General features: G+C 38.2%; 1 protein-coding gene across 1 annotated transcript; it reads right to left on the bottom strand.

Moving 5' to 3' along the window:
- Positions 1-27,295, bottom strand: prelp (proline/arginine-rich end leucine-rich repeat protein). Its single transcript, NM_001102738.1, is given in 3 exon segments — positions 1-2,977; positions 7,215-8,189; positions 27,241-27,295. Coding segments are annotated over 2 exon segments (1,125 nt in total). The 5' UTR covers positions 8,164-8,189; positions 27,241-27,295; the 3' UTR covers positions 1-2,801.
- Positions 27,296-27,698: the final 403 nt, after the last annotated feature.

Below are 27,698 nucleotides of genomic sequence, written 5' to 3' on the forward strand. Positions count from 1 at the left end.
CAAAATCATAATAGTATATGTTTAATTTGTTAAAACATAACAGAGGTGTTTCTGGGGGGGAAGTGCAGGAATTACAGAAGCATTGAATCTATCTTCACAACCCCAGACTCTTTATTTTAAATTTGCAGTGCAGCAACTTACTTACCAACGTTAGCACTATTAGAGTTGTTTGAAAATGCCCATTATGTGGACCTGATTGTACATACTGCTTTTTGAACAAAATTTCAGAAGCTTTATTGATTTTGCCATTCTTTACCCTTACACATCACTTCTGGAGTCAAGTCACAAGTGAATATTGGGGCTGGAAGGTAGCTGTTTAGTCTAAAACAGACTTTGTAGATTATATATTTGATAAACACAATTGCATATATTGTGGATATATACATTTACATGCAAATACATGTGCCATATACAAGCAGACTTTTTGTAACAAAAAAATATAAAAAAACTGTACATTTCTTTTGAAAAAATGTTGTTGAAAGAAATATGATCATTGGATTTTAGAAATATGAAGAGGAGGAAATATATGCAGCCAACAATTTGTTGTAAGTGTGTGATTATGCCCAATTGTAATGTATTGTTAAGTATTCTGTATAAATAAATGGTGAGATCTTATCAGTGTATTCAAAAGGTTTTTTTTGTTTTTAAAATTAATAGCATAGCAATATAAAAGTACAGTTGTAAGCATATTTGAACAGAACAGTCTACTGGCTTTGTAGATTGTATATTTACAAGTTTGTCCCAAATAGTCAGGTTGAATATTATATTTTATCATGGGCCCAGTCAGTTTGCAGAGCCGGAAAATCAAGTAAAGACATACTTCAGCTGGAGGAAGGCACATTCTTTCTCAATACAAGGTATTGAGATAATAGGGACATGATATAACTCAAATATAAATCAAATAGCATACTACAATGGGACTTGGGTAAAGAGAATGAAACCCTCCTCCCAACCTCAAGCTTCCTCCACCGGCCTTGCTCCATCCCCACACCACCTTTACTGTCAAGGACCATATTTATTACAGTGTGTAAGCCAGCATCACCGGTAATGTTGCCCATAGCAACCAATAAGCAGTTAGATTTGAATGTTCAACTAAAAGTTACAAAACAAAAACAAAGATCAGAAGTGGATCCAAAGCGGCGTGATATGTTGCATGCCAACTCTGTATAGAAAGATGGGTTCAAAGATAGGGACACTTTTGACAGTATGGGTGGTGCGGGAAGGCTGCAGGAAGAAAGGTTGATAGAGGTGACCTGGAGTTAGGGGAAGGGTTAAGTTCAATTAGTGCTGTTTTGGTGTGTTAAGCTGGCCATACATTGGCCAATAAAAGCAGCCAACTTGGAATATAAGTATTTCTTACCTAAGTGCTCTCATGGACAACTTTTGCTTTGAAAATGCCCATATTTTAGCTTCCCATTCACATAAAACTTGCTAGACTGTGTTCCCAAGAAATACCAACTTTTTCAAAGCAGCATCTGTCAGAGATATTGTCTATCTATGGATGGCCATTTTAATCAATGTGGTTTGCTTAAAAAAATACTGCATATTTTGAACGTCTGTGTGCCTTGCCTCTTAAAGAACAAAAAGTGAGGCATTAGTATAGAAAATGTTCTAATCTAAATTAAAAAAATACTGCATATTTTGAACGTCTGTGTGCCTTGCCTCTTAAAGAAGAAAAAGTGAGGCATTAGTATAAAAAATGTTCTAATCTAAATTAGCATGTATTTGTTTAATGCACCCCCCAGCCAGAAAAGAAATCTTGCCAGAGCACAAAGTTTAGTACAGACATAACTTTCAGTTCAGATTTAATTAGTTCTTTAATAGTAACTACTATTAGTTAGGTTAAGGCTAAGGCTAATGCCACACTTAGCGTATGGTGTATATTTTCGGCACACGCCATACGCACCATATGCTCCTACCTGTGCCTGCACCCAAATATATGCCATACGCATGGTGTGGCATCAGCCTTACATTACCATGAATAGACACAAGGAAAGTCTCCAATCAACCTTTAAATTGGCTCCCAGTGTGGAACAGCTGACTTTCAGTGATTTCTGGGAACGATATTTAATTTAAAATCTACAGGTTTTCAATTCCCATAATTTGTTGGTTTGTCTGCAGAACAATTGGTAGTGCGTTCTTTGTAGCCTAAATGTAATAACTGATAGGGTGATTCTGCACATTTGTAACTTGAGCATTTTATAGCTCAAAACGCGAGCATCAAAACATTCAGATTCTCCTCCCTAGTTAATCCCCTGCACCTGTGGATACACATGAGTCAGGTCATTATCATTTTAGCAACATATGTTATGCTAAAATAGTGTCACAGAAATGACACAAAATGATTAATTTGATTTCATTTTTAATTCATTTTTTTATTCGATTTAAAATGGCACAAAAATTACTCATTAATGAAAGCAGCTTTTTTTTAACTGCAGTAACTTTGGTACAACATTTGCCATATAATCAATATAATCTGTTTTGCTTGCTCTGCAACATCAAATTTGAAAAGAGGGAATTTGTAATTTCAAATACTTCCCATTATGTCCTATTTTTATAGCACTGTAACAGCTTCCTGGCAGACCATTTACAACAGACACTGATAACTCCACTTATAATAAACCCTGAACTGCAGCATCTGGTAATGTGCGGCTTTAAAGCAGAATGTGAAAATAGGTGTCATTGTTATTAGTGCATTGGGCATTGCAATATGAGTTTATGTTAGTCTAGCATTGTGGATTGTGGAGTTACTTTACAAAAGAGTATATATCAGTGTTTATTGTTGAGCAGTGTTACATTTATCAGATGACAACAGATTGCAGGAGACGGAAGCACATAATAACATCCAGGGGTATTGGGGGCTTCAGTTGATTTCCATCCAGCCTAAGGTATCGCAGCCGGGGAACAGAAGACAAATCCCTGGATGAAAAGTCAAATGGAACTAGAGGAGCTGGGCATATCTCTGTGCCATTAATCTCTGTTGAAACAAGAAAACATAATAAGATAGATGACAGTATATCTGAAAATCTCAAAGTTGACCATGCAAGTGAATTCTGTGTAAATACTGTATAAGACATACCGTAGATATTCAGATCAGGTTTTTATTATAAACACTTCCTCAACCAGTTTTGTTGTACTTTATTAGTACTACTGAGGATGCCAAAACTACATTTTTTTAAATTAACGTGCATGGAAAAACACTTATGACTCTGGAACCAGGTCACCTCTACACACTTTACTGAGTGGGGTGAATTTATATAAAGGGAACTAGTAACCAAACATAAATAGCTGTATGACATACATAAAATGTCTCAAGCATAGAGACAGGGCAGTCCCTGCACTCCTCACGTTCCCCCTTTCCCCTCATGGCCTATAATTGTGTAGCCTATGCATGAGCTTTAGGTTCACCATTCTGGTACATACATGCCTCATGAGTGTCCACAAAATGGTACCTGTCTGCTTGCTTAGATTGTGATTTCCTGAGGGAAACAAAATGTTAATGATTTACTGTATATAGTGTCATTAAAGTTTATTTTGCTCAAGTAACATGATAGAAAAGAACACACCCCCCAGGACTTTGCTGACTTCTTTAAAAGCAAAGTCGATTCTATCCGCAATCAATTTTCCCAACCTTCAGATACTGGTAATCTGAAACTTCCTAAATCTCCTCTCTCTGTATTCAGCTCCTTCAATCTCGTAACAGAGTCTGAAGTTTCTCAGCTTCTCCGATCCTCTCCGCCTACTACCTGCTCACTGAATCCTATGCCCTCATCCCTACTAAAACAGTGTGCCCCTGCCCTTACTCCAGCTCTTACCCACATATTCAATTCCTCTCTGTCTTCTGGTACTTTTCCCTCTCTCTTCAAACAAGCATGTGTCAAACCCATTCTTAAAAAGGCTACACTGGACTCGTCCTGCCTATCTAACTACCGTCCCGTCTCTCTCCTGCCTCCCTGCACGTTCCTGGTCGTCTTCTCTGCTCCTCTCAGAGCCTCCGTCTTTTTACACCATCCACACCCACTGCGCTCTCTCGTCTTAAACCTTTCTATCATCTCGCTGCTCCTTACCACCGGAACTCTATCCCTGAATCCTCCGTAGGGAAAACACACTAACTCTCTTTAAGAAAAAGCTCAGCTGTTACCTTCTGGAGCACTAAAACATTATTTTGCCTAGTCCTGTGCTTAAGGGCAAATGCCCGTACCTGATGCACTCTTACCTTCCAGTTTGTGCCTGTATGTTACCCAGCCACTTAGATTGTAAGCTCTATGGGACAGGGACCTCCTTCCTACTGTGTCTCATACCACATGGCACTTATATATATATATATATATATATATATTTATTGTATGTATTATATCACTTGTCCTCCCTGTGTGTAATTTTGTATTCTGTGAGATTGTACAGCGCTGCGTACCCTTGTGGCGCTTTATAAATAAAGTTATACATACATACATACATGGTTCTTTGATGTCTAGTGTTGTAGCAAGACTCTGGCAATTTGAATTATTCACAAAAAGATCCCAGCCAGTTAAATATAGGCTTTTTAGTTTAACATCTTTATGCTCAATGGATACTGTCCATTGTAAAATGTAATTGCATTCTAGAGGGCAGATTTATCAATATTCAATACTGCAATATTTTTGTAAAAAACACAAATGCAAATATACAGGAAATTTTTTTTAAATCTCGAATAGTCACAAAACACATCTGTGACTGAAAAAAGGGTTGTGTGAGTTTTGTTGCATTGTTGTTGTTTTTGACATGATTGCAATTTTTCCTTCAAAAATTGAAAGTCTGACTCCAACAGTAGTTGAGCAGAGCACTATACCTTGGGGTTGCAGTGTATGTGAGTCTTCCAAACCCTTTGATACACTACCTCACAGAAAGTTACTGATTAAATTAGACTTGTTGGTCTTGAACTCTAGAATTTGTACTTAAAGAACTGACTGAATAAGGTTAGAATTATAAATAAATATATATAAAAATATTAGAATTATAAAAAGATATAAACAAATGTTTTATTGTAAGACAAATGTTGTTAGTACAATCCTTCAGAGGTCTATTCATGATCCTGAGGGGGGGGAAGGGGGGGTTCGAATTTTTTTTCTGACCTCTAGTTGGATCAGTCCCTGGATTAATTGGTACTAAAAGTTAATTTCAGTAACTATGTATATTCTCACTTTCTAAAAGGTCATTCAACCCTTTCTTGAAACTATCTAATGCCAATACAACAGTTTGGAAAGAGAGTTCCACAATCTCCCAGTCCTTGCTGAAAAAAAACTTGTTGGATATAAGATGCAACCTTTCTTCCTATTTAAATGGGCACCTTCTTGGTCACAGAAAAGACGAGCGAATGTTGTTGTTAAATGTGGTGGGTATTAGTATGTGTATCATTCATGTTTAAATAGGCAGAGTAAGTTGAAGTTTTTTGCCTCTGCAGCCTTAACATTTATTGTGGCTTATTCTTCATGGTTTGAAGTGCATATGCAAGTGGGGAGTGTACAGTCCATAATTAAAATAGGGCTAATTCATTTGTGTTTAAATTTGTGCCATGCTAAGCCGATGGAATGTATATTGACTGCATATATGTGTATAGCGATGCTGTAAGAAAGCTCAGAGAGAACAGAAAAGTATAAGTGTAGGGGAATACAAGGTTTCCTGGGGTGTGCCAGCCATTGGCGACGGCAGCAGAGTCCCCAGTTCATGAGTGGATGATGTTCAATTTTAATTACAAGATTGCAACTGCACACCTTGGTGATGGCCATTAATCTTACTGACTGGTATGGTATAAGGGCTACCACTGCTTCATATATAAGGGGGGATGTGATAAAAGTTCCGCTCAATGAATCATTTGATTACAATACCTATAAAAGAGACTTTCTGCTAATTTTTAACACTAAGGGGCTGATTTACTAAGACACGAATTCCGACCGAATTGGAAAAATTCCGATTGGAAAACGAACATTTTGCGACTTTTTCGTATTTTTGCGATTTTTTCGGCGCCTTTACGACTTTTCGGAAATTATCGCGACTTTTTCGTTACCAATACGATTTGCGCGAAAAAACGCGAGTTTTTCGTAGCCATTCCGAAAGTTGCGATTTTTTCGTAGCGTTAAAACTTGCGCGAAAAGTTGCGCTTTTTTCGTAGCGTTAAAACTTAAAAGGCGCGACGTTTTGCGCAAGTTTTAACACTACGAAAAAAATCGCAACTTTTTGCGCAAGTTTTAACGCTACGAAAAAATCGCAACTTTCGGAATGGCTACGAAAAACTTGCGTTTTTCCGCAAAAATCGTATTGGTAACGAAAAAGTCGCGATAATTTTCCGAAAAAATCGCAAAATACCGATCATTACGAAAAAAACGCCCCTAAGATTCATAAATATATATTCACATTCTCACTGTTGCCAATAAACTGTTTTCTATACTCCAAATGCATCAAATGAAGCGCACCAAGCACTAATTGTGTAAACATTAATTGATTTTAAACACTTTTCAGTAAGGTTTTGGAATTGAGTTGTATGGGAGAACTATTCACATCCAGAGTGCTTCTAATGTTCATGTCTTTTAGCATTCTTTTTTTGACATAGCACCACTAAATTAGACAAAGATACACAGGTACAAACATAGAAAGATGCAAGGAGACATACTCAGACACAATAGAAACATGTTAGTATATAAATACATACATTGGACCATGAAGAAAAGAAACATGTATAAAGAAAGACAAATTGACACAGACAGACAATTATTTAAGGAAGATGGCAGCACAAGTAAACAGCTGTCATGGGAAAGAAGACAATTGTGGTGTACAAAGAAAGACGATTGAGCTCATTTTCTTTAGAGTTTTCAAAGTGCATGCTAGCAAAAAGTAAAGACCACTACCTACCTGGACAGAAACAGGAATACTAAATAGCTGCAATGGCAGGAGGAAATTGGCTTTGTCATTTAAAAGTAACTATATAAAAATTCTTTGTCATACAATGATGACCAGGTAACTACTTATGATATATTAAATTGCTGACATTAGTTTTGCTTTTGAGGAACAACTCTAAAATAGTAGTGCTTTTAGTAAGTACTAAGCTTTTACATAAAATGTGTTTTAATCTTACTACTACATTTTAGAGTAATTTTCATTTGTGCATTAGTGCCTAATTGTTGAAAGCTTATTCCTCACACTGTTGAAACTTAGTATAAAGAGACAGACATGCCACTCACTTTCAATTATGTTGTCATTCAAATATAGATGTTCCAGCTTGATGCTAATTGGTGGAACCACTGTTAACTTGTTGTGGGCAAGCTGCAGTACCAGGAGGCTGGACACATTAAATAAGTTTTTAGGCAATCCTTTATCAGAGAGCTGGTTGTAATTGAGTCTTAAGAAGGCCAAGTTAGGGAGTTCCTTAAAGTAGTCTGCTGGAATGTCCTCTATATTATTTCTGTCTAGAAATAACTGATTGACAGACTCAGGAACTGCTTGAGGCATCTTCCTCAGAATATTGTGGGCTAGATTTAGCTGAATAAGGTTCTTAAGGCCTTTGAATGTATTTTTGCTAAAGCCTCCATCACTCAGTTTGTTGTGGTGCAGGTCCAGTAAGACCAAGTGTTCCATCTTGCTGAATACCCCTGAAGGTATCTTGGATATTTGATTGCGGCTAAGGCGAAGCTGCTCTAGTCTTGAGGGCAAATAAGATGGCATCTCCTTTAGTTGGTTTTTCTCTAGATATAAATAGGTTAAGTTATTCATCTTTTCCAAGATTTTCTTTTCCACCTTTTTGATGCGATTATTGTCCAGGTTAATCCACTGTATTTCTGTTGCATTTTTAAAAGACTCCTCTTGCAGATCATCAATAAAGTTGTTTTGCAGATAGACATAACGGGCACGGTTAGGGAGGGTTGGTACTTTGCGCAGGTTGCGGCTGTCACAGTAGATTGTGGATGGAAAATCGGGAGGACAGAAGCATTCACGGGGGCAGTCTGGAAAGACAGATGGAGGTCCTGGAGGAAGAGGAGGAGGCAACTCAGTTGGTTCTACAGGTTCTCGTGCTGGTGGAGTAGGCTTCTTAGGAGGTCGAACCACTGTGGGCCGTGGTTTGCGTCGCTGACCATTCACCTCAAAGATCAAAATCAAGATCAAAGGAATGAGGAGAATAACCTGGGCTCTCATAGTCAACTTTTGGGATCCAATTATAACTAGGGAGGCAATAAAATAAAGAGATTACTAGTTAGAGACTTGTACATTGTAGAACATTTAATGAGTGCTTACCTTTACAAAACTCATTATTTTCTAAATAGAAAACAGGTATAGGATATTTTATCTAGAATGCTTGGGATCTGGGGTATTCCGGATATGGGATGTTTTCATAGTTTGGATCACCATACCTTAGGTCTGCTAAATATCATTAAAGTAAAACTATAGCCTAAGAATGAATAAATAACAAAAAGCTTATATCATGTTAACAAAATTATGTTATTTGAAACTGTGCCCCACAAAAGACTGCTTTCTAAACTAAGGTCTGTTGGTCTTAGTGAAGTTGTTTGTACATGGATAGGAAACTGGCTACAATATTGGGTACAGAGGGCATCCTTGCAGCAGGATCTTGACAAACTAGCAATATGGGCGGCTAACTGGCAGATGAGATTTAATGTGGATAAATCTAAGGTCATGTACCTGGGTTGTAAAAATATGCAAGCCACTTATACCCTTAATGGGACTGCACTAGGCAAATCCATAATGGATTGGTGGCCTTGTAAATGATAAATGTGGCTGTAGCAAGCAATTCCAGTCAGCAGCTACAAGGGCAAACAACAAGGTTTTGAGCTGTTTTAGATTTGTGGGTGGAGGGGGTTATTCTTTTACTTTACAGAGTGCTGGTAAGGCCCCATCTAGAATATGCTGTTCAGTTTTGGTCTCCAGTGCTCAAACGGGACATTATTCAGTTAGAGAGGGTACAGAGAAGGGCAACTAAGCTGGTAAAGGGTATGGAAAGTCTCAGTTATAAAAAAAAGACTAGCCAAGTTAGGGTTGTTTACACTATAGAGGAGGTGCTAAAGGGGTGATGTGATAACTATTTTAAAATATATGAGGGGATCCTATTATAATCTTTCTAATGCTTTATTTACCAGAAGTTCCTTCCAACTAACACGAGGGCACCCATTCCGAAGCAAAAAGGTTCTGTCTAAATATTAAGAAAGGATTTGGAGCTGTGAAGTTGTGGAATTCTTTCCCTGAATCAATCGTGCTGGCTGATACATTAGATTGCTTCAAAAAGGGGTTACAACGCTTCTTAGCAAGTGAGGAAATACAAGGTTATGGGAGATTGCTTAGTACAAGTTGATCCAAGGACTGGTCTGATTGCCAGCTTGGAGTCATGAAGGAATTTTCCCTACTCTGCGACAAATTAGAGAGGCTTCAGATGAGGTTTTTTTTTGCCTTCCTCTGGATCACCTACCAGTTATGCAGGTTATATATAGACATTAAGGTTGAACTTGATGGACGTGTGTCTTTTTTCAATCTAACTTATAGTTAGTTAATTAGTCTCAGTTATGAGGATTGGTTGGCCAAGCTAGAAATGTTTACACTGTAGAAAAGGTTCTTAATAGGGAATATCATAACTATGGCAAGGGGACCAAAAAATATACGTACTGATGCATTATTAATCTAGATCCTTTAATAAGACTTTATGGCATTCATTCAGATCCATCTTACAATATAAAAAGGATTTTCATTTACACGGGGTGCAGGGCCCACTGGGACTGCTGCTTCAGGGGTCCCTGCACACCCAAGGGGCCCCTGCCTTGGCTTTCGCACGCCCTGCAGGGGCCCCCACAACCCGTCAGGCCCCCTCCAGGTTTTTTCTCAGTGCACCAGCGTCCCAGTCCAACCCTGCATTTAAACCAAGAGCTGCAAAGCTGTGGAGTTCTTTTCCTGAAGTGGTTGTGCTGGCAGATACACTAGATAGTTTCAAGGGCTGAATACCTTTTTAGAAAGCGAGAGAATACAAAGTCACTGTAAATAACTCTAAAGCACATCGTTGATGCAGAGCAATCACAATCGGCACAAAGACAGAAGAAGGAAGAGGCTCGCGACTTGTTGCTGGAACTTGCTTTTTAAAAATCGCAGTGACTAATCTCCCCATGGTACATTAGCCTTAAGACAAAAATAGAATAACATAAAATAAGGTGTTGGGACAGCAGTCAGAAGCTAGAGATTGCAGCTTACTGTAAAAACAGTATAATGCTTATTTGAGTTAATGTATATTGCATAGGTTGTTGCACAATAAATTAGCCAGTGTTCTTAATAACAAAATCTGACTCCGGCCTAATTATTTTATTATTTAGTGGTATCAAATTGCCCTGGCCTCCCAAAACAAGCCTCCCGCCACACATTTCATAGTTTGTCAAAACATTTGGGTTACCCCTGGCCAGTAAAGTAAGCTTAATAAGGGGTAGGGATGGATTAACCAACATTATGCAGTTTTGTAATGTAGGGGGATAGCATGTCCTTGCAATTAGTTCCCTAGCATAGAATATTAACATTCTATCTTTGACTCATGCATAATATGTGAAGATTAGTTCATCTTTGAATGCAAACCTGTGGGGTAAACAAATTCAGAAAAGCTAGGTTCTCAGCTAGGAGAGTAGTAACCACTGACCAAAACTGGTCCACTTGTGGACATAACCAAGAAAAATGCTCCTTTTTTTTGGTATGCTTCTTAGCAAACCTCTTCTACTTTGTTACTATGTTAATCCCTAGTTTAGATACTGTAGATCTGGAAAGGCAGGTTCTTGCTAAAATCTAATAATTCTTTGTACATGAGGTGCTGAAGATTTGTCTTCCTCACAAAGAAAACAAAAAGGTAACTTCCCCTTTATCAGGAAGTCCAACTTTATTACATAGATTAATCCAACTGGAGTTGGAAAAGTTATATACTCACAAAAATCTTTCTAAATATCATCACAGACACAGAGAAGTGGACTCTTAAAGGACATGTCAACCCCAAAAATATTTTTTTTGCCTACTAAAAGAAAACTTAATTCCAAGCAACTTTGCAATATGCATTCATTCCAAATTTTTTATGTTTTTTGAGTTATTTGTATATATAGCTGCTATTAAAAGCAGTGTCTGCCTGTCCTTTCTATTCTCTACTCTGGTGGCTCTGGTGTTTGAAATCCCTGTCTTGCTGGAGTAGCCTGGCACATGCAACATTGATTAAAAAGTAAAACCAGGAGTTCAGCAAATGCTGCTTTCTATAGCAATTACATTTACACATAACTTTTAAAGCACTAATAAGTTGATACTGGAAAGTTGCTTAGAATTAGGTTTTCTTTTAGTAGGCAAAAAATATATTTGGGGTTGACATGTCCTTTAAGATGCAGTCCTACTAAAAATTAACACCATCAACGTTAACTTTTATATCCAGACCATTCCTACTTTTGACCCCAGCGCAATCTTTAATATATTCAATCACAAGGTCCTGATATTCATCTGGGGTAAAATACAATATATGGAAATATACCTCTGTAGGGGCCAAACGATAGAGGAATCTTTATAAAAGTAAAATAATGGATACAATTAGAGAAAAAAAATTAAACCCCATCTCGCTACGCTCTAGGTGTTGGTTAGGTACTTAAACTAGACTAATTACATCCTCCTCTATTTATCTAACTAGCAAAACTCTTAAAGAATGGCATCAGGCAGCAAGAACTTCCTGTTCCTGGCCTTCTGGAGATTTTTGGTCAACTTCTTGCTCCTGATGCCTTTGTTTAAAGTAGTAATAAACAACCCAGACTTCACTCCAGGGTTGAAATATTAAGGGTGTTTGAAGGTAAATAAAATTAAATTAAAAGTTTTAAAGACGTTAGTGCCAAAGAATATATAATTACTCTGAATAATCAAACATTGGTATGCTGTTACACAACATAAAAATTCCCTAAACACAGACCTTATGGATTTTGAAACTCTATATACCAAACATTCCTGCTTCCAAACACACAATGGGGCTCATTTATAAACAATGGACAAATTTGTACCTGGCCAGTAAGCCAGAGCATCCAATTAGTGGTTATATTTTTACAGCCAGCAGCAGGTTGAACACTGAAAGCAATCATCTGACTGGTTGCCATGAGTCACTGCCTAGTGCAAATCCGTGTTTATAAATGACCCCAAGTATTGCATGTAGTCTAAGATATTAAGACCTGTCTAAGTTCACCTCAGGCACTGATTGGAAGATCACACTCTTTAGTGAGCAGGCAAAGCCAGAATTACAGAGGAAATAACGTGCTTAGGAGAGATAATGGGGCAGGGAAAGCATTCAGTGACCTCTTCAGAAACTAGGTACCAAGACAAGGCATGAGCTTTGACATTTTTGGAAGCCTATAGGAAATTTAATCTGGAGAAAAAAATGCTTAGTGGGCTTGTTGTGGATTAAGTCTACTCAAGGTTTTTGTAGAAAATAAGAAACATTATAGGTTCCATAGAACCTCTCAAAAGATGGCACCTCTTGTCCAAGATCAATTTCACAGCCAATAGCTCATGGTTGCAAAAATCATAATTTCTTTTGTAGGAGACAGTTTCCGAAAGAAGAAGGCACATGAGTGTAAAGAACCTTGGAAACTGAATCGCTGAGACAAGGTAGCACCCAGTGTCAGATTGGGGTATGCAGGACCATCCGGTAAACCTAACCCACAAGGACCAAGGATTCCAAAACAGGAGCAGAGCTGAACAAAAGTTCAAAAGGCTTTTTGAGCTTCAGGCAACCAGGAGGCTTTAGACTCTTATCAAGTGAGAGCTGTAATTTGGATAACAATCTGTGAAAACCCTTTAATAAACCTTCTATAAAAGATAGAAAACCTCAAGAATGCTGAATGGCTTTAGGTTTAAAGTCATGCTCAAACAGAGAGGGGGGAAACATCTTGTTGTCATCTAAGTAGACCACAATGAAGTCCTTAAAACGGCTAAGGACACTATAAACCAAGATACTCATAATGAATACTCACAATGACCATCCCTGGTATTAAATACTGTCTTGCACTCATCTCTCTGGCAGATATAAATGAGATTGTATGCCCCCACATAAATCTAACTTGGAGAAGATTTTGTTTTTTATTTTTAGTCTGTTCAGGAATTAGTGGAAGGGGATAGTGGTTTTGAACAATAATTTTATTCAGACCTCTAAGACTCCCATGCTTCTTTTGAGCAAAGAAGAACCTAGCTCCAGCAGGGAAAGTAGACTTTCTTCTAAAACTTTTGGCAAAATGTAATTCTTTATAGCCTGAGTCTTTTGAACAGACAAAGGATAGCTTTAAACCTTTCACTGGCAGTCAATTTTGTCATGGCTGAACTTTCACTTTATAGGGGGAATATTTACCCAGGAAAACCATATATTGTTTTTTCTCAACCTAAGCCTTCAAAATATGCTAGAAATTTTGTGTAATTCCACTTATGGAACGAGATATAGGCTTTTAAATGTCTAAAATATGATTTTTTTCCATATTATAATATACATATACCAGAAACATAAATGATTTTATTCATGAAAATACTGATTTGGAAAGTCCCATGTCTCCTGAATGTGTCAGTACCAAATACTGATTACTGGTTTTATGGAGATTTTCTCAAAAACTCCCAGTAGTACGCTACCAAATTTTTCGAGGCACTGCTCCAGAAAGCTGCATACTTTAGATTTCAATGCCAAAAAGGCTGTCATGTCCTGCAATGCGATCGTCGCAGGACTGGCATGGCATCACCCCTGACTCATTGCCCAAGGGGCTGTCATTGTTCCTGACTGATACATGCTACCTCTGCAGAGAGAAATCATTACCTGCCCAAGAACATACAGGGTACATGCTCTGCAGATAAAGCCTTTTTCTGCCAGCATGTACGGAGTATGTGCTTGGTAGTTAAAGAGTTAATAACACCACATAGCTCCAATCATGCTAATACAATCAACGCCTTACCATCATGAGATCCTTGACCACATGCTGGTTATGATACAGATTATGCTAATTGAAACTGACTCACATTTAAAGTAATAATGTCGGTAAGTGTTCAGATAGCCAAGCAGTCCACACTTTACCACATTTTTGGGGACATCCTCTAATGTTAATTTCAGTCCATTGTCTTTTTTTAGGGAGTTTCATTTAAATGCTATTAGCCTTTTTGCTTGTATAAAGAAGAAGCATAATAGCATTCTTTCTGCTATAGTGGGAGCTGTTACTTCCACTTAGTTTAGTAACAGTAGTGTTAGTAACAGTAGTGTTAAGTCTAAGGGTACCATGAGTTCTAATAGGCGGCTGATTTCTTTAAATATTTTTTATTTTTTTTAATGTGCGGGCACTTCCGCACCATATGTACTGAATGTAATTGACTCGGGAATGCGAACACTTTGGACAAATATCAGGAATATATTAGGGTTTAACAAGTGGAGTCTAAAGGGGGTTAGGTAGGTTCTATGGAGAAATCCAAACTTGATCATCTTATCTTTTGAGCTGATTAGGACTGTATTAGATCAAGATTATAAGATCTCGGTTGACATTTTAGGTGTCAAGTGAGGGATATCTTTCTGCCTACGTACTAGGTTTCCTGTTTTTTTGAGTAATGAGTAGAACTGGGATACTGGTCTGGATAGGTTTGGTTAATAGATTATTTCCTCAATACTTCTGGGGGTAATGTCTATTTTATCATTGCCAAGTTGGACTTGCATGGTGTAGTTGTAGAAATGTAGAAATGCTGATGCTTCTTATTCACAGAGACTGTGTGACTGGTGTCGCTGGTGTTTTTGATTCTGACAGAAATGTAATCAACGGTAGGTCCAATTACATTAATATAAGTGTCTTTTCACTTACAGAGAAGCTCATTGTTAATGTGATCATATTTTTTTTCAAGCAGATTCATCACTAACAGCTATTAAAAGCAAAGGCAGACAATCGTCACTTTCTAGCATTCCAGGTAATATTGTTTACTAAGTTTTGAGGAGACGTGGGTTGTGTCAAGATTCTGCAATGGCATGAGAGTGAATTGTTTCCCTGTATAATGCAGGTGTTTAAATGAGAGAAGTGCAGTGTATTGGCAATGAGATAGGTGTGTTATTGTACATGTGTGTCTTGCTGGGTTATGTGCAGTCAGTTAATCTTGTAGTTATGTGCAGTCAATCTTTCAACCTTTTGTTTTTGCCTTGCAGTGTGTATGGCTAAAGACTGCACCTTTTTTTTAATTTTAATTAATGTACACAAGAGATGTTTTATCGTTTTTTCGTTCATTTTTAATCTCAAAAAATAAAAGAATAACAGCATTCTCCATCAACTTGTATGTTTCATGTCATGATGAACATGGTCCTTAAAAAAATATATAATTTTTTAGATAAAGGTCCAAGAGGTAGAACAGCATAAAGAGCATACCCAAAACCATATATTTATATATAAGTAAATAAATAAATAAAAGAATAAACAAAATGGCTTACATTAGGATAATAATATCAATTCGTACCCAGCAAACAGTGGAGACTTGGCTGTATAAACCCTGAGTCTGTCTCAAGACAAATCTCTTTCAGGATCCCAAAGCACTTAAGGAAAATCAAATCAACATTGAATAGCTCACCATTGTCCAGAAGTGGTCCGGGTGCTCAGAGCCCCGAACCCGTAGCTGAAAGGGCAAAATGTAGAAAGACAAAAGAATTCCAAGTGCACTGGACAAGGATGTTGGCTAAAATCGGTCTTTATTAATCCATTTAAAAACAAAGCGCCTAACACGTTTTGTGCGCATGTGCACTTAATCGTAGGCAAGAGGTGACTCAAGAGGTCCAAGAGCTGACTCAGTTGGAAAGTCAGCAAGACAACTCCTCAGTGAACCCCAATAATATCCTGAAATGGAAGACAGAAGGTTTATTGTTGATGATAATGCAAAACAGTGTTCTGAAAATGTAACTGATTATCCACAAATAGTACTATTACACCAAAGTCCATAAGTCTCTTATCAATTATCAAAAATCTCTCATGAAAAAATTGCATGTTGTTCATCTTGATCTGTGTATCACCACAACACGTTACAACAAGAGTCAGGGATGACAAGCCTCATACGAGGCAGCTCTGTTATAGATGCATGAGAAAGACTTAAAAGTCAAGGAACAGCATATTACTTTGTTGGAAAAACAAAATGTAATTTTAGATAACATAAGTAATTGTCAACAGGACTTGAGCAAAAAGTTGCTAAGTGTTATAGATAGCATTCGAGTAGTGGCAACATGCTGTTGTAGGAAAGATAGTGCAGACAGTTCAGCAAGCACTTCTTCAATACAACGAAGAAACCATTTCCCATGTTTTGTTGATATGCTGAGGGGCAAATTTATTTAAAGTGTTTAATTAGAGTTCATCACTGTAAATTTCCACCAATATCTATTCATTTGTTTGAAATTTGTAGAGGTGTTTTTATCAATGGGTGAATGTAAAGAAGATCTTTTGATTCTAAAAATTAATTGAGATAATTTACTGTTTTGTGCTCTAATTTTACAATTTGATAAATCTTACACAGACATTAAACAGAGTTATTTTTATATTTTTTTTCCAAATTTTATTTTTATATTTTTCAAGGCCAAATCTGGTACTAACCAATAATGTTACAAAACATTAACATCAGAACATCAGTCCTATGTGATTATAGTGCTATGTAAATCAACATTTACCTTTTTACTATTTCATTCATATGTGAAAGAATTATATTAAGTCATATTAAGACACACCCTTGACTCCATATGCCTCCTCCTACCCTGTGGATAGCACATCAACCCCCAGCACATAATTATACACCTTAGGAACCATTTAATGGCTATTTCCAACTGCTAACAAACTCCAAGAACAAACCCCTGCCAGGTTCACCTCCCACAGAGTATGGCACACACAGGCAGTACTCTGCCTGCCCTATTCTTCCTGTGTGTGCCATACTCTGCCTGCCCTATGCTGCCTGTGTGTGCCATACTCTGCCTGCCCTAACCTGCCTGTGTGTTCCATACTCTGCCTGCCCCTATGCTGCCTGTATGTGCCATACTCTGCCTGCCCTACCCTGCCTGTGTGTTCCATGCTCTGTCTGCCCTATGCTGCCTGTGTGTGCCATACACACATGCAGCATAGGTCAGGCAGTACATACAATGACACAATGCTGGCACTGTTTCTACAGTCTGAGGTGTGGACAGGTGAACAATGTGGGTGATTACAGCCTGAGGTGTGAACAATGCAGGGGTTGCACATTGCAGAGATTAAAAGGTGTAAACAGTACAGAGGATTACATGTTTAAACAATACAGGGGGATTACAGATGGAATTTGAGGTGTGAACCATGCGGGGGGCCAGTTAATCTTAGTACTGATGCCATTTAAATCTTACACAAAGGTAAGCCATCAAAGCAGCTAGACAGGTGGGGGCCACACAGAGGGGGGTCGCGGGCCGTGTCGCCAGTTGGACAGCACTGATCTAGATCATCAGACACAAATCCAGGCAATCCATGACGGTTGGCAATATTGTGCAGTTCAGCACATGCTATAACAATTTGGGACACTTTACTGGGGCTGTACATTAGGCTTCCTCCTGACTTATCGAGACATCTGAAGCGGCTCTTCAGAACCCCAAAAGTTCTTTCACGTACAGACCGCGCACAGATGTGCTTCATTAAAAGCAGATTCAGCCCTTGTATGTGTCCTGGTTTTTGGAGTCATTAGCTCCCAATAACATGGGTAGCCAGCATCTCCTGAAATAAAATAAGATTAAGATCATGAAATAAAATAAGCTGCTTTCAGTCTCCCACTGTGAAAACAGGGCCTGCTTGCCCTGGTTTCACAGTGGGAGACAGAAAGCAATTATAGCAAACTTCTGATAGACATGGCACAAATACTTACCTAAAAACTATCCATGAGGCATTTTTACACTTTCAAAATCACCTTATAATCTGGACTGCTTCAAGATGTAAGAATCATGTGACAAGTCTGGAAATCCTGAGACAATACTCATGATATTCATCTTACTGTCACAAATACGATATTCAGAGAATGGTAATTTTTTCGATTCCGGAAAATATGCTCTCTGTCTTGTAGTGGATTAAATGCCACATGGGTGCAATCTATGGCACCTAAGACATTTGGGGTGCCACTGACACAATAGAAATCTCTTTTTACAGTGTTCCACTCATTTCTATTCATGGGAAACTTGATATAATTCCCAGACACTGAATGTATTGCATCCAGGACCGGTGAAAATGTTGAATGTGAGACTCCACCGTATATCCCTACAACTTTCTGAAAACTTCTGATTCCGAAAAAAAAGGAAGCACAGAAGTTTCACTATGCCAGGTACAGCATGGCTTCTGTGTGTTAGTGGCTGAAGATAAGGCTCCAGTACCTCATACAGGCAATAGATTGCTGCTCTACTTAATCTATAGCACCTCACTATTTCCTCCTCTAATAATCCATCTAGAGTTGATCTTTCCCTGAAACCTCGAGCATGCATCACTCTAGGACGATCACATACTTGATTCTCTCGTTCACATTCAAGAAAAAATCCAACTGCAATCTCCATCTTGTCACCACAGATGATCACGAACTGCAATGTTGTTTAGTAATGCCCACTCCAAGGAGGTGTTAAGTTTCACAGTAATTATTGCAATATTTCATGCATTTAATGCTTAAAATATGTCTGTGAATTATGCGGTAGAACTATTTCTATTTGATAATTATCGCAATGCAATGGACATAGCGCTTTGTGATAACTGAGATTTTTGCATATATACTGTATAGTCATTTGCGATATGACTATTAACACATGCAAAATGACTTTGATGAATTGAGGTAATCAGATTTGGATAAAGCAGCAATAAACTACAAGAACATTTTTGGAACTGAGCAAAATTGATAACCATAGGTAAGTTTCTATGCTGTCTACCCATATTTCCTTCCCTGGAGCATTTAAACCCAATAATCTCATCAACCTAGAAGAAGCCCAGGAACACTTCGTTCTTGATCTAATGTGGGTATGTATAGCCAGTCAATATATTCCAGTGCATTTGCCATTGCAAGGAAGAAATTAACCAATGACCTTTCAATTTATGCAACTGGTTAGGGTGCAGAAGCAATTAATAATTGGTCTAATAGAAAAAAGTAAAGACAAAGCCTGGATGTGATGCTGTAAGTATATAAGAAGTTCTGAGTGTTTCAGGTTTAAAGTAGGCCACTTCTATCATTCGGAAAACTAATCAGAGAGACAGAAGAAGTACTGATTTAACAGGTTTAGAAAGTAGCTTTTACAGTGGACCTTTTACTTTTTTATGGAAAATTGATTTTCTGACAAGCTGAGGGCATTGTTGGTGGTTTAATAAGATTTGGATATTGAAGGTGAACAACCCCACACAGTAGGCTGTGTGTTAGAGTGAGCGGATGTGCAAGGCAGAGCTGTGTGCTAAAACTGCACAGAGATACTCTCAAGAGTCTTTATCATGTCAAGAGTGTGGTTCTGGTAGGAGACTGGGTTAAATTCTTTATCAGGAAAGTAATCATTGGGGTAATTCCAATTTGTGGCAGGTATGAGGCAGAAGTCTACCAAGCCCTCACCTGATTTTGATCAAACTAGGTGCTGGATGGGGCTCCTGACTAAAAATAAGATCTCCCCAAGTAGGCAGTGATGGCCTTGGAAGCTAGTATGTCCCAGCTAAAGGCATCCTCAAAAGGCCAGTGAGAGGAAGAAGTCCAGTTCTACAACTGCACCTGTGAAAGTGTTCCATCATCTCTGATGGAGATGAAGTAGAGCCTCCTGTAACAATAGGAGATCCTAATGTGGTTTCAGAGGGAGGAGTACCCTATTAAAGACCAATGACCATGGGCCCTCTGCCACAACGAGGGAAGATGTGTGAGTGAATCACAAATAGTGAACATCCCACCTTCCTGTGTCCTAGGTGCGTCCCCAGCTGGAAGGAGCACCCATAGACAGCAGCTGCCCCGATGCCGCCCCCTGCTTACAACTTTAGCGTCTGTTCAGGTCCATATGGGGCTGCATAGCAAATGCAGAGAGCATTATATATTTTATAAATTAAAATTTTGTGCTTAAAGTTACCAGATGTGGATTCTTGTTGCCCCTGGTAACTGGTCACTCCCTACCACCTGAGGCAAGGTTCTTACCTTGCCTTATGACAGGCGTGGCCTGCCCAAGATGTAAGGATCCACAAGGAAGGAACAATAACAATATGTTTACAGTGGAGGTTGCTCATGGATGGATAGAATATAAGGAACCCCCACCTCCTAAGACCAGCAAGGAGCAGGACATGTGGACTCCAGCATCTTCCACACAGCCCAGGGTGCAGAGAGTGGTAAACTACTAGGACTTTAGGTTATTTTTATTATTACATATTGTGGTATGGTGACAAAAAGGTCCCCGGTTTCCTGGGGAAAAGTGATTGACAACATGTATGTTGGGCCACGGATTCTCAGACATTTTTACTGAGGTGAGACCAGCAGTGTTTTGGGGCATAGAAACACTTTGTTTCTCTGCAGTTTTTTTAAATTGTTGATCCGGGGCTGGTCTTACTGGGAATCCGCAAGAGCAGGGTGGGTGGATTCCCAAATCCATAGGCCAGGTTTTTCAGGAGGCCCTAGGCCTATTTGTAGTACACCTGAAGCTGTTCAGGGGAGCTGATGAGCCTGTGTGTGTGTGAGAGAGAGACACGCTGCTGGATTTGCTCAGCTTCAGGAGAAAGAGAAGCATTTATTTTTGTGTTAGCCAGGAGGCTTGATATTTCTGTTCAAACTGTTGTTTTATACCCCCTGCGAGGGGAAACTTCTGCAGCCGCTGAAAAATAAACGCGGGCAGGAAGCCCTTACACCGGTCTTGGTGTGTGAAGTCGCCTCATTTGCAGCCTACCAGCGAGTGAACCCCCACAATATTTATAAAGCGCCAATATATATTGCAGCACTGTACAATAAATGTATGTATACAATAGTCATACAGGTTTTCATACCAAAAACAACCAATAATCAATACAAAAGGTAAAGAGGGCCCTGCCCAAAAGAGTTTATGATCTAAAAGATATGAAGCTATAATATGCCTTATGGGTTTATGAGAGGGTATATGCTATGTTTAAAGGGGACATATACCATACATTTTTACAATGCACTAAACCATGTAATATAATGTAAAATAAAAGTTAGTGCTTTTATTTTAATACCTTTGGGTTCAAATATTCCCATAACTGCTTGAAAACTGTGCTCTACCCACCCCTTTTGCAAGCTTCCGGTTTAGACTCTTCAGTATGTGGCTGGGAGCCTCTGGCCCTGATCTGCTTCAATAACAGAGCAGCATCTACTTAAAGTGCAGTGAATATGCAAAGGGTGGGCGGGGCTTTGTGATGTCACAGTTCCTGCTCATGCCCTTCCCTTCCCTCCCCTTGTCTGCCTGCTGTGATTGTTTTCTATATACCATATAATGACAATTTTAGGAGGTAAAATGCTTTCAAATCTTATTTTTTTCTGCATCATTTCACATTGAGGGAGGATGAGTATTATAACTGAATATTATTTTTTATATAAAATGTCTCCTTTAAAGGTTGGCTTCTAAAGGAGATCATCTAACTGGGGTTGCCTAACACACTCACAGGAAATGCTACATGCTGATAGGTTGCTATGGGTTACTAGACAACTAGCAAACAAAAGCCATTTATTACTTTACCCTGTAAGGACCCTAAGAAAAGGTTTAGATTTCTGTTGAGAACTTTGGTCCAATATTTGCCTTACACAGCTGGGAAGGCATAACATTCCCTTTACCTTTAAAAAAGACAATGTGATTGTAACATTAAAGGACAAGTCAACCCAAAATATACATTTTTGCCTAATGCTTGAAACAATATAACACAAGTCAGCGGACAGACATGCTTGTCTTGCTGGAGGAGATTGACCCTGGCAACATTGTTTAAAAAGTAACAACCAGGAGTTCAGCAAATGCTGCTTATAATAGCAAGAACATTTACAAATAACTTTTATAGCACTACAATTTTTCGATAAATTCACATTGGAAAGTTGCTTGGAATCATGTTTTCTTTTATTAAGCAAAAAATTATTTTTGGCGTTGACATGTCCTTTAAGGAGTGGAATATGGGTGTCACTAACTGTTGAATGTTAATTGCACTACTAAAATGTGCCTAACATTTAATATTCTTTTAGGCAAGCCTGGAGGTGTTTCTACAAAGAAATCCAAGAAGTGGTTGTTACAAGTTATGAAAGTTGCGGATAGGAAATTATTTTATTTTTATATATCTCTCCACAGTGCCAGTTTAAGCCTGGGAGAGACTATCATGAGCAGAGCACTTGCCACCTGTACAGTATTTCAACAGCCTACTTAGTAAAATACCAGCCAGAATTAAAAATTTACAGGCAATGTACCTGGTAATAAATTTATAATTGCTTTTTGCTACACCCATGATCCTCTACTAATCCACCCTAATCTCTGCTCCTAGATCAACCTCTATCTCTCCTACCCTCTAGTGAAGACACACAGAGCTAATTATTAGCAGCTACTTGTCACAGCTACTTAATGCCAGAAAATACCATGCCATAGGCAATACAGAGAATTGCCTCTGCTAAAAATCACAGAGAGACAATAATTAGTAAATGATCAGCATTGTCTATTTCTGTAGCCATGACAAGTAGCTGCTACTAGTAGCTCTGTGTGTCTTCACCCTACATCAACCCCACACCCCCTCAATGTACTGCCCGGCCCCTCCTCTGATACTTCACCTGATCAGGCAGAGATTCAAATGTACAGTAACGGAGGAGGCACATGGGAAGATTAGTCGCCTGCAATAAATCTTCGCCCGACAGGTGGGATGGCATATGTGCTGCTTCGGTTTTCCAAAGTCACCTGAAGTTTCCTTGTGAGGTAACTTCTGGTGACTATGGAAAAGCAAAGTGACTTGTATGCTATTCCACTGGCATTTACATTATTCCTGGTGGGATGGCATTTCGGGAAGATTAGTCGCCTGCAGTAGGGAAGATTTATTGCAGGCGACTAATCTTACTATCTGCCAACTCCCTAATAGGACAACAGATTGCTTTGAAACAGTCAGTATGGTGTTCCTGTTGCTTCCTGTGGGTGATCTGTCACTTGACTATTAGTTACTTGACTTGACTATTAGTTTACCACCCCACTGAAGAAGCATTGTATGGTGCACATACACTGGCAAATGATTCTGAGGGCCCAATGTCATTGTAAATCAGTGTCCTCCTAAGTGTTTCATAGAATTTTCATTGTATTTCACTCACAGCCAATGCGTGGTAAATGAAACTGAAATACCATGCCATACACATCTATTTCTTAATTGCAAACAGACGGCACACAACAACAAAGGTTTCATTTGTTTTTCAATGGGGAAATATAAAGTTTTGCCCCATAAAATGTTATGTCCATAGCACTTTTAAATCTGAAAACACTTTTACATGTATGAAGTTATTATCCAAATCTTGTACCCTTCTCTGGCTGTTCCATGGATCCATCCAACTGTTAGGTGGGAGCCAGGCAAAAGAATGTATTTTTTCCTGTCTGTTTGAAATGGCAGCTGGCCTGTTTTTCTTCTTCTGGATCAACTTATAGGCAACTTTGCAAAGGGCTTGCTCAACTTTTTTTAACCTATCTTGCTAATTAAATGTTCAACAGCTAAGTGTATGGCAAAAATGTTATCTATTTATTTAATTCAAGTTTTGTCTGCCTTTGAACAGTGTAAAAATGCTTATGAAGTGCAGTTAAAAGGTTTACTGAAAGAAACTAACCTGGCACAGTATGAATTGGTGTTTTATTAAGGCTAGTCATGCAGCCAAGGCTAATAACATGCAAAATTATGATTATGACAGTATATACTTATTAGAGATATGTGCATCAGGGCAAAGGATAGAAAAAAATCTATTACTTACAATTCAAAAAGCTATTAATTTATTACTTATTTACCTCCCCTCCCAGTCACTATATCATATACTTTTGCATTTGCTGTAAACTAAGTTCCAGAATCGGATTATTCTATCCTGGGGTGAAATGGTTTTACTACATGCAGGCAAGGTGGGCATAGGTTTTCTTGTATGTTTGATGTATACACATGGAATATGTTGGCATTTTATAAATATGTGTAGTAATAATAATAATAATAATAATAAACTACATTCACTTTTTAACATACTACTATAGGTTACTCTGCCTAGTTACCCTTATCTTTGCATAATTTAGTGTATTCTCATACACTGTTCCTGAAGCCAAATAAATCGAGGTAAACAAGAAATAGAAACCCAAACAATAGAAAAACACTATAAAATTTCTAAACAGTAAAAAAGCAGGACACTTTACTGGTTCACATGGATAAAATCTTCATCTGAGTCATCTGGTGATCTAGCGCTGTCAAAGTAAAGTAAAATCTAAAATCTAAAAATCTATATCAAGGGTAGGGTCATATTTTTAAAATGGGTATGTTTTATGAGCTTAGAAAGAAGTAGAGTAGAGCAGGATACAGCATCTTTCCACTCAGCCCCACCCAGACTTGCTAACAGCTGGATGGAGGATTTTATATACAGCTGCAGAGTCTGGGAGCTCTTGGCCTCACCATCTTTTTTACATTCCAATCAGATGATTCTGTTTGTTCTGTTTCGCAGTCCTAAAGGGGACTAAGGGTGGGTGGGTGACAGGTTCTTGAATTCTCTTCTACATATTTCATAGTTGATATACAGTGCCTGTAGAAAGTATTCACCACCTTAGAAGTATTTATGTTATATTTTGATCAGGAAAACGTGATGCAGTCTGCAAAAAAACCTGAGCCTTGGAAGGATTATCATTCAGATATACAATAACCCCAAAAGTTGCTTAAAAACAACAGTGTTAATGTCATGGAATCACTGAGTCCAGACCTCAGTTCAATAGATAATTTGTGGCCAGGCCTTAATAACAAAATTAAATTCACTGTGATTCTTCTATGACAATAAAATCTAAAAACTTCCAAGCAGTGATAAGTGCCACTAGTCTAATACATGAACCTTGCGGTGTCTAGTTTGAAGTTTTCTGAACTTCCATTTTCATACAAATAATATAACTCATATTGGGGTTCATTACTGCAGACACTTTGAATTTGCACTGATGTGAGCATGATTTTAACCCATGTAATTAAATCACAAGTTACATCATTGAGCAGAGAATAAATAACACATCTAGCTGATTTTACCTGGGCCTTCACAGAAACTGCAATTATTTTGGTGGTAGTGTCCATGTAAATGTCATCACAGCAACCCTACTCAGTCCTATGCACCTATAGCTACCTATAGCTTTCTCCCAAGTAAATTAATGGATATTTTAAGCACTATGCAAAGATTGATTCAGTCTTCACAAAAGACTGGGCCAAATGTATGCTAATATTGCACGTCTAACTTTTTCCTTAATATGCTATCCTTTATTGCAGACATTAATTCTCCCCATCCCCCTGGAAAAATATTTCTGGTGTTCAACCTTAACCACAGCAAGTGGGGTTACTGGCTGCTTTGATTGCCTGTGGTGAAGGACTTGAGTATGTATGGGTTCTTTTCTTTTGCTTTTGCAGCTAAAACAGTGTGTTCATTAATATTATTCCCTTCCTGGTTTACTTCCTTATATTATAATTATTTTTTTACTGATAGACTCTTCTTAGATTATCTTATCATATTTACACTATCTCTCGCTCTCTCTTTCTCTGCTTGACGTTGTTGTCCAGTCTGGGTCTGGTTCCTCTTATATGCCTTTCTAGTGGAAGTGGACAGTATTAAAGGAGGGGGGTGAAGCTTAGCTGTTTCCAAGGAAACAGCTCTTTAACTCTCCTGAGCTCCTTTTCTTTTCAGCCATGTTCACAAATATATTCAGAACAGCAAACCTCCAGGCTTTTATATAGGTTATATGTTTAATATAAGTGCTACATGTAGAAGTATTATAAAGAACTGACACAAAGTCAAAGTGCAGACCCCCCCCAGATAACCAGAGTTTATTGAAGAGTTACCATCCCTTAATATTCCCATATGAAATCAACATGTTATCAATTTAGATTCATGTTGCATGTGTTGCAGAATGCAGTGGATATTGTTCAGTCATGTACCGTGCTTATTAGTTGTTTAGTATGTGTAAGTCCTGTATTACAGGAGTGGGGTTTTAATCCAACTTTTTCTATAAAATATGTTTATTTACCAAGACATGTTAACTGCTGCTTTCAAATGTATAGTCATTTTACTGGGAGTGGGATTAGTAGTCTTGAAAATGGCTTAACATTCTAAAATTTCTTAATATATTTGTCTTTTCTAGACACATAGTGGATAGTAAGTTGTACTTACTACACACTTACTTACTAATCACATTCTAATATTCTTCTCCTGTTGCATTTGCAGTACTTGCTACTCTTACTTTTAAAATGTTAATTTTACTGGATATACTGAATTTCACCTTCTGGACACTTTCATCAGTAGCTAAGGGCCACATGAGTAAAGTGATTGTATGAAGAGAGAACATATGGGGTGTATAACATAAGTTGGTACTTGTTGCACACATATTATTAGGTAGTTTACATCTACCCCTAATCAAATTTTAGACAACCAGATCTAAGACTGGTTTGATAAAAGTTGCCTGCACATTGTATAAAGAACATTTTAACTAGACATAACACTACTGCATATGCCATCTCAAGGCTCAGTATAATAAAAAAATCATTCTGTAAACCTAGACAGTAACTACTGTCAAGCAACTGACTAGTGGTACAAAGCTGCAATGCAGTGCTATAGTAAACTGACATCTTAATACAAAAACAAAGCTATCTTTTAAAGTAGGAACTTTTCTTGTCTCACAAAATAATGCTAGCTTTAGCAATGTATGCTGCCTATGCTGAATTCAGCCAAGAGATTTACTTTTTTCTTTGTGTTTGTTACAGTAACTTCTGTTTTATGAGCTTAGGTTAGAGCAATAAGTAGACAAAAAGGACACTTTTACATTTTCTGTCAGTTTGCTGAATATTAGAATTAAATATCTTTTGTGCAAGACTTAGAAGAAAGCATGCTTTAAGGGTTACTTCTATGTCTCATGGTGCTGCTATTCCTTAGGGAATTCTGCAGTATTTGTTATGTAGATAAACAAACAAGAGAAGTTCTGGGAAAAGAACTTAAATCATGAGACACTGATGAACAATCCCTGTGCTTGAAAAAAAAACCAGACAGGCTAAACTGAGATTGTCTACTTACCTTACTGGGGAGCCTGTAACGGCTGTGGCCGGCTGTATACAGGTGGGCTTTTTTCCCAAGGAAATATTTATTTTTTTCACTCTCCCTCCCTTTCTTGGTTTCTCCTCCCTCCCTCTATCTCTCTGTTGAGTCCAGATCCCTGTGAACAGCTCTTAGTTCTTCAGGATCCAGGAAAGGAGGGAGGGATAGATGTGCAGGAGGGGAGAGAATGAAGGAGGAGGAACAGAAAGAGAAGAAGAAAGGAGGGAGAAAATAGGGAACTAAAATATAAAAAAAAGTGCAGGGGAGAGAAGGCTGTATAATGAGGTCTTTATTTGGAAGCCTGCTAACCCATCCCCTCTCCAACTCTAAATCCTACTTTAAAAATCAGACCATCCAGCAAAAACACATGATTCAGACATTTCTGATGCAGATCAGATCCCTGCTGCCTGAGAACAAATTTCATAGGGAATGTTGGT

This window comes from Xenopus tropicalis, chromosome 2 (assembly GCF_000004195.4).
Source record: "Xenopus tropicalis strain Nigerian chromosome 2, UCB_Xtro_10.0, whole genome shotgun sequence".
In the NCBI taxonomy this organism is placed as follows: Eukaryota; Metazoa; Chordata; class Amphibia; order Anura; family Pipidae; genus Xenopus; species Xenopus tropicalis.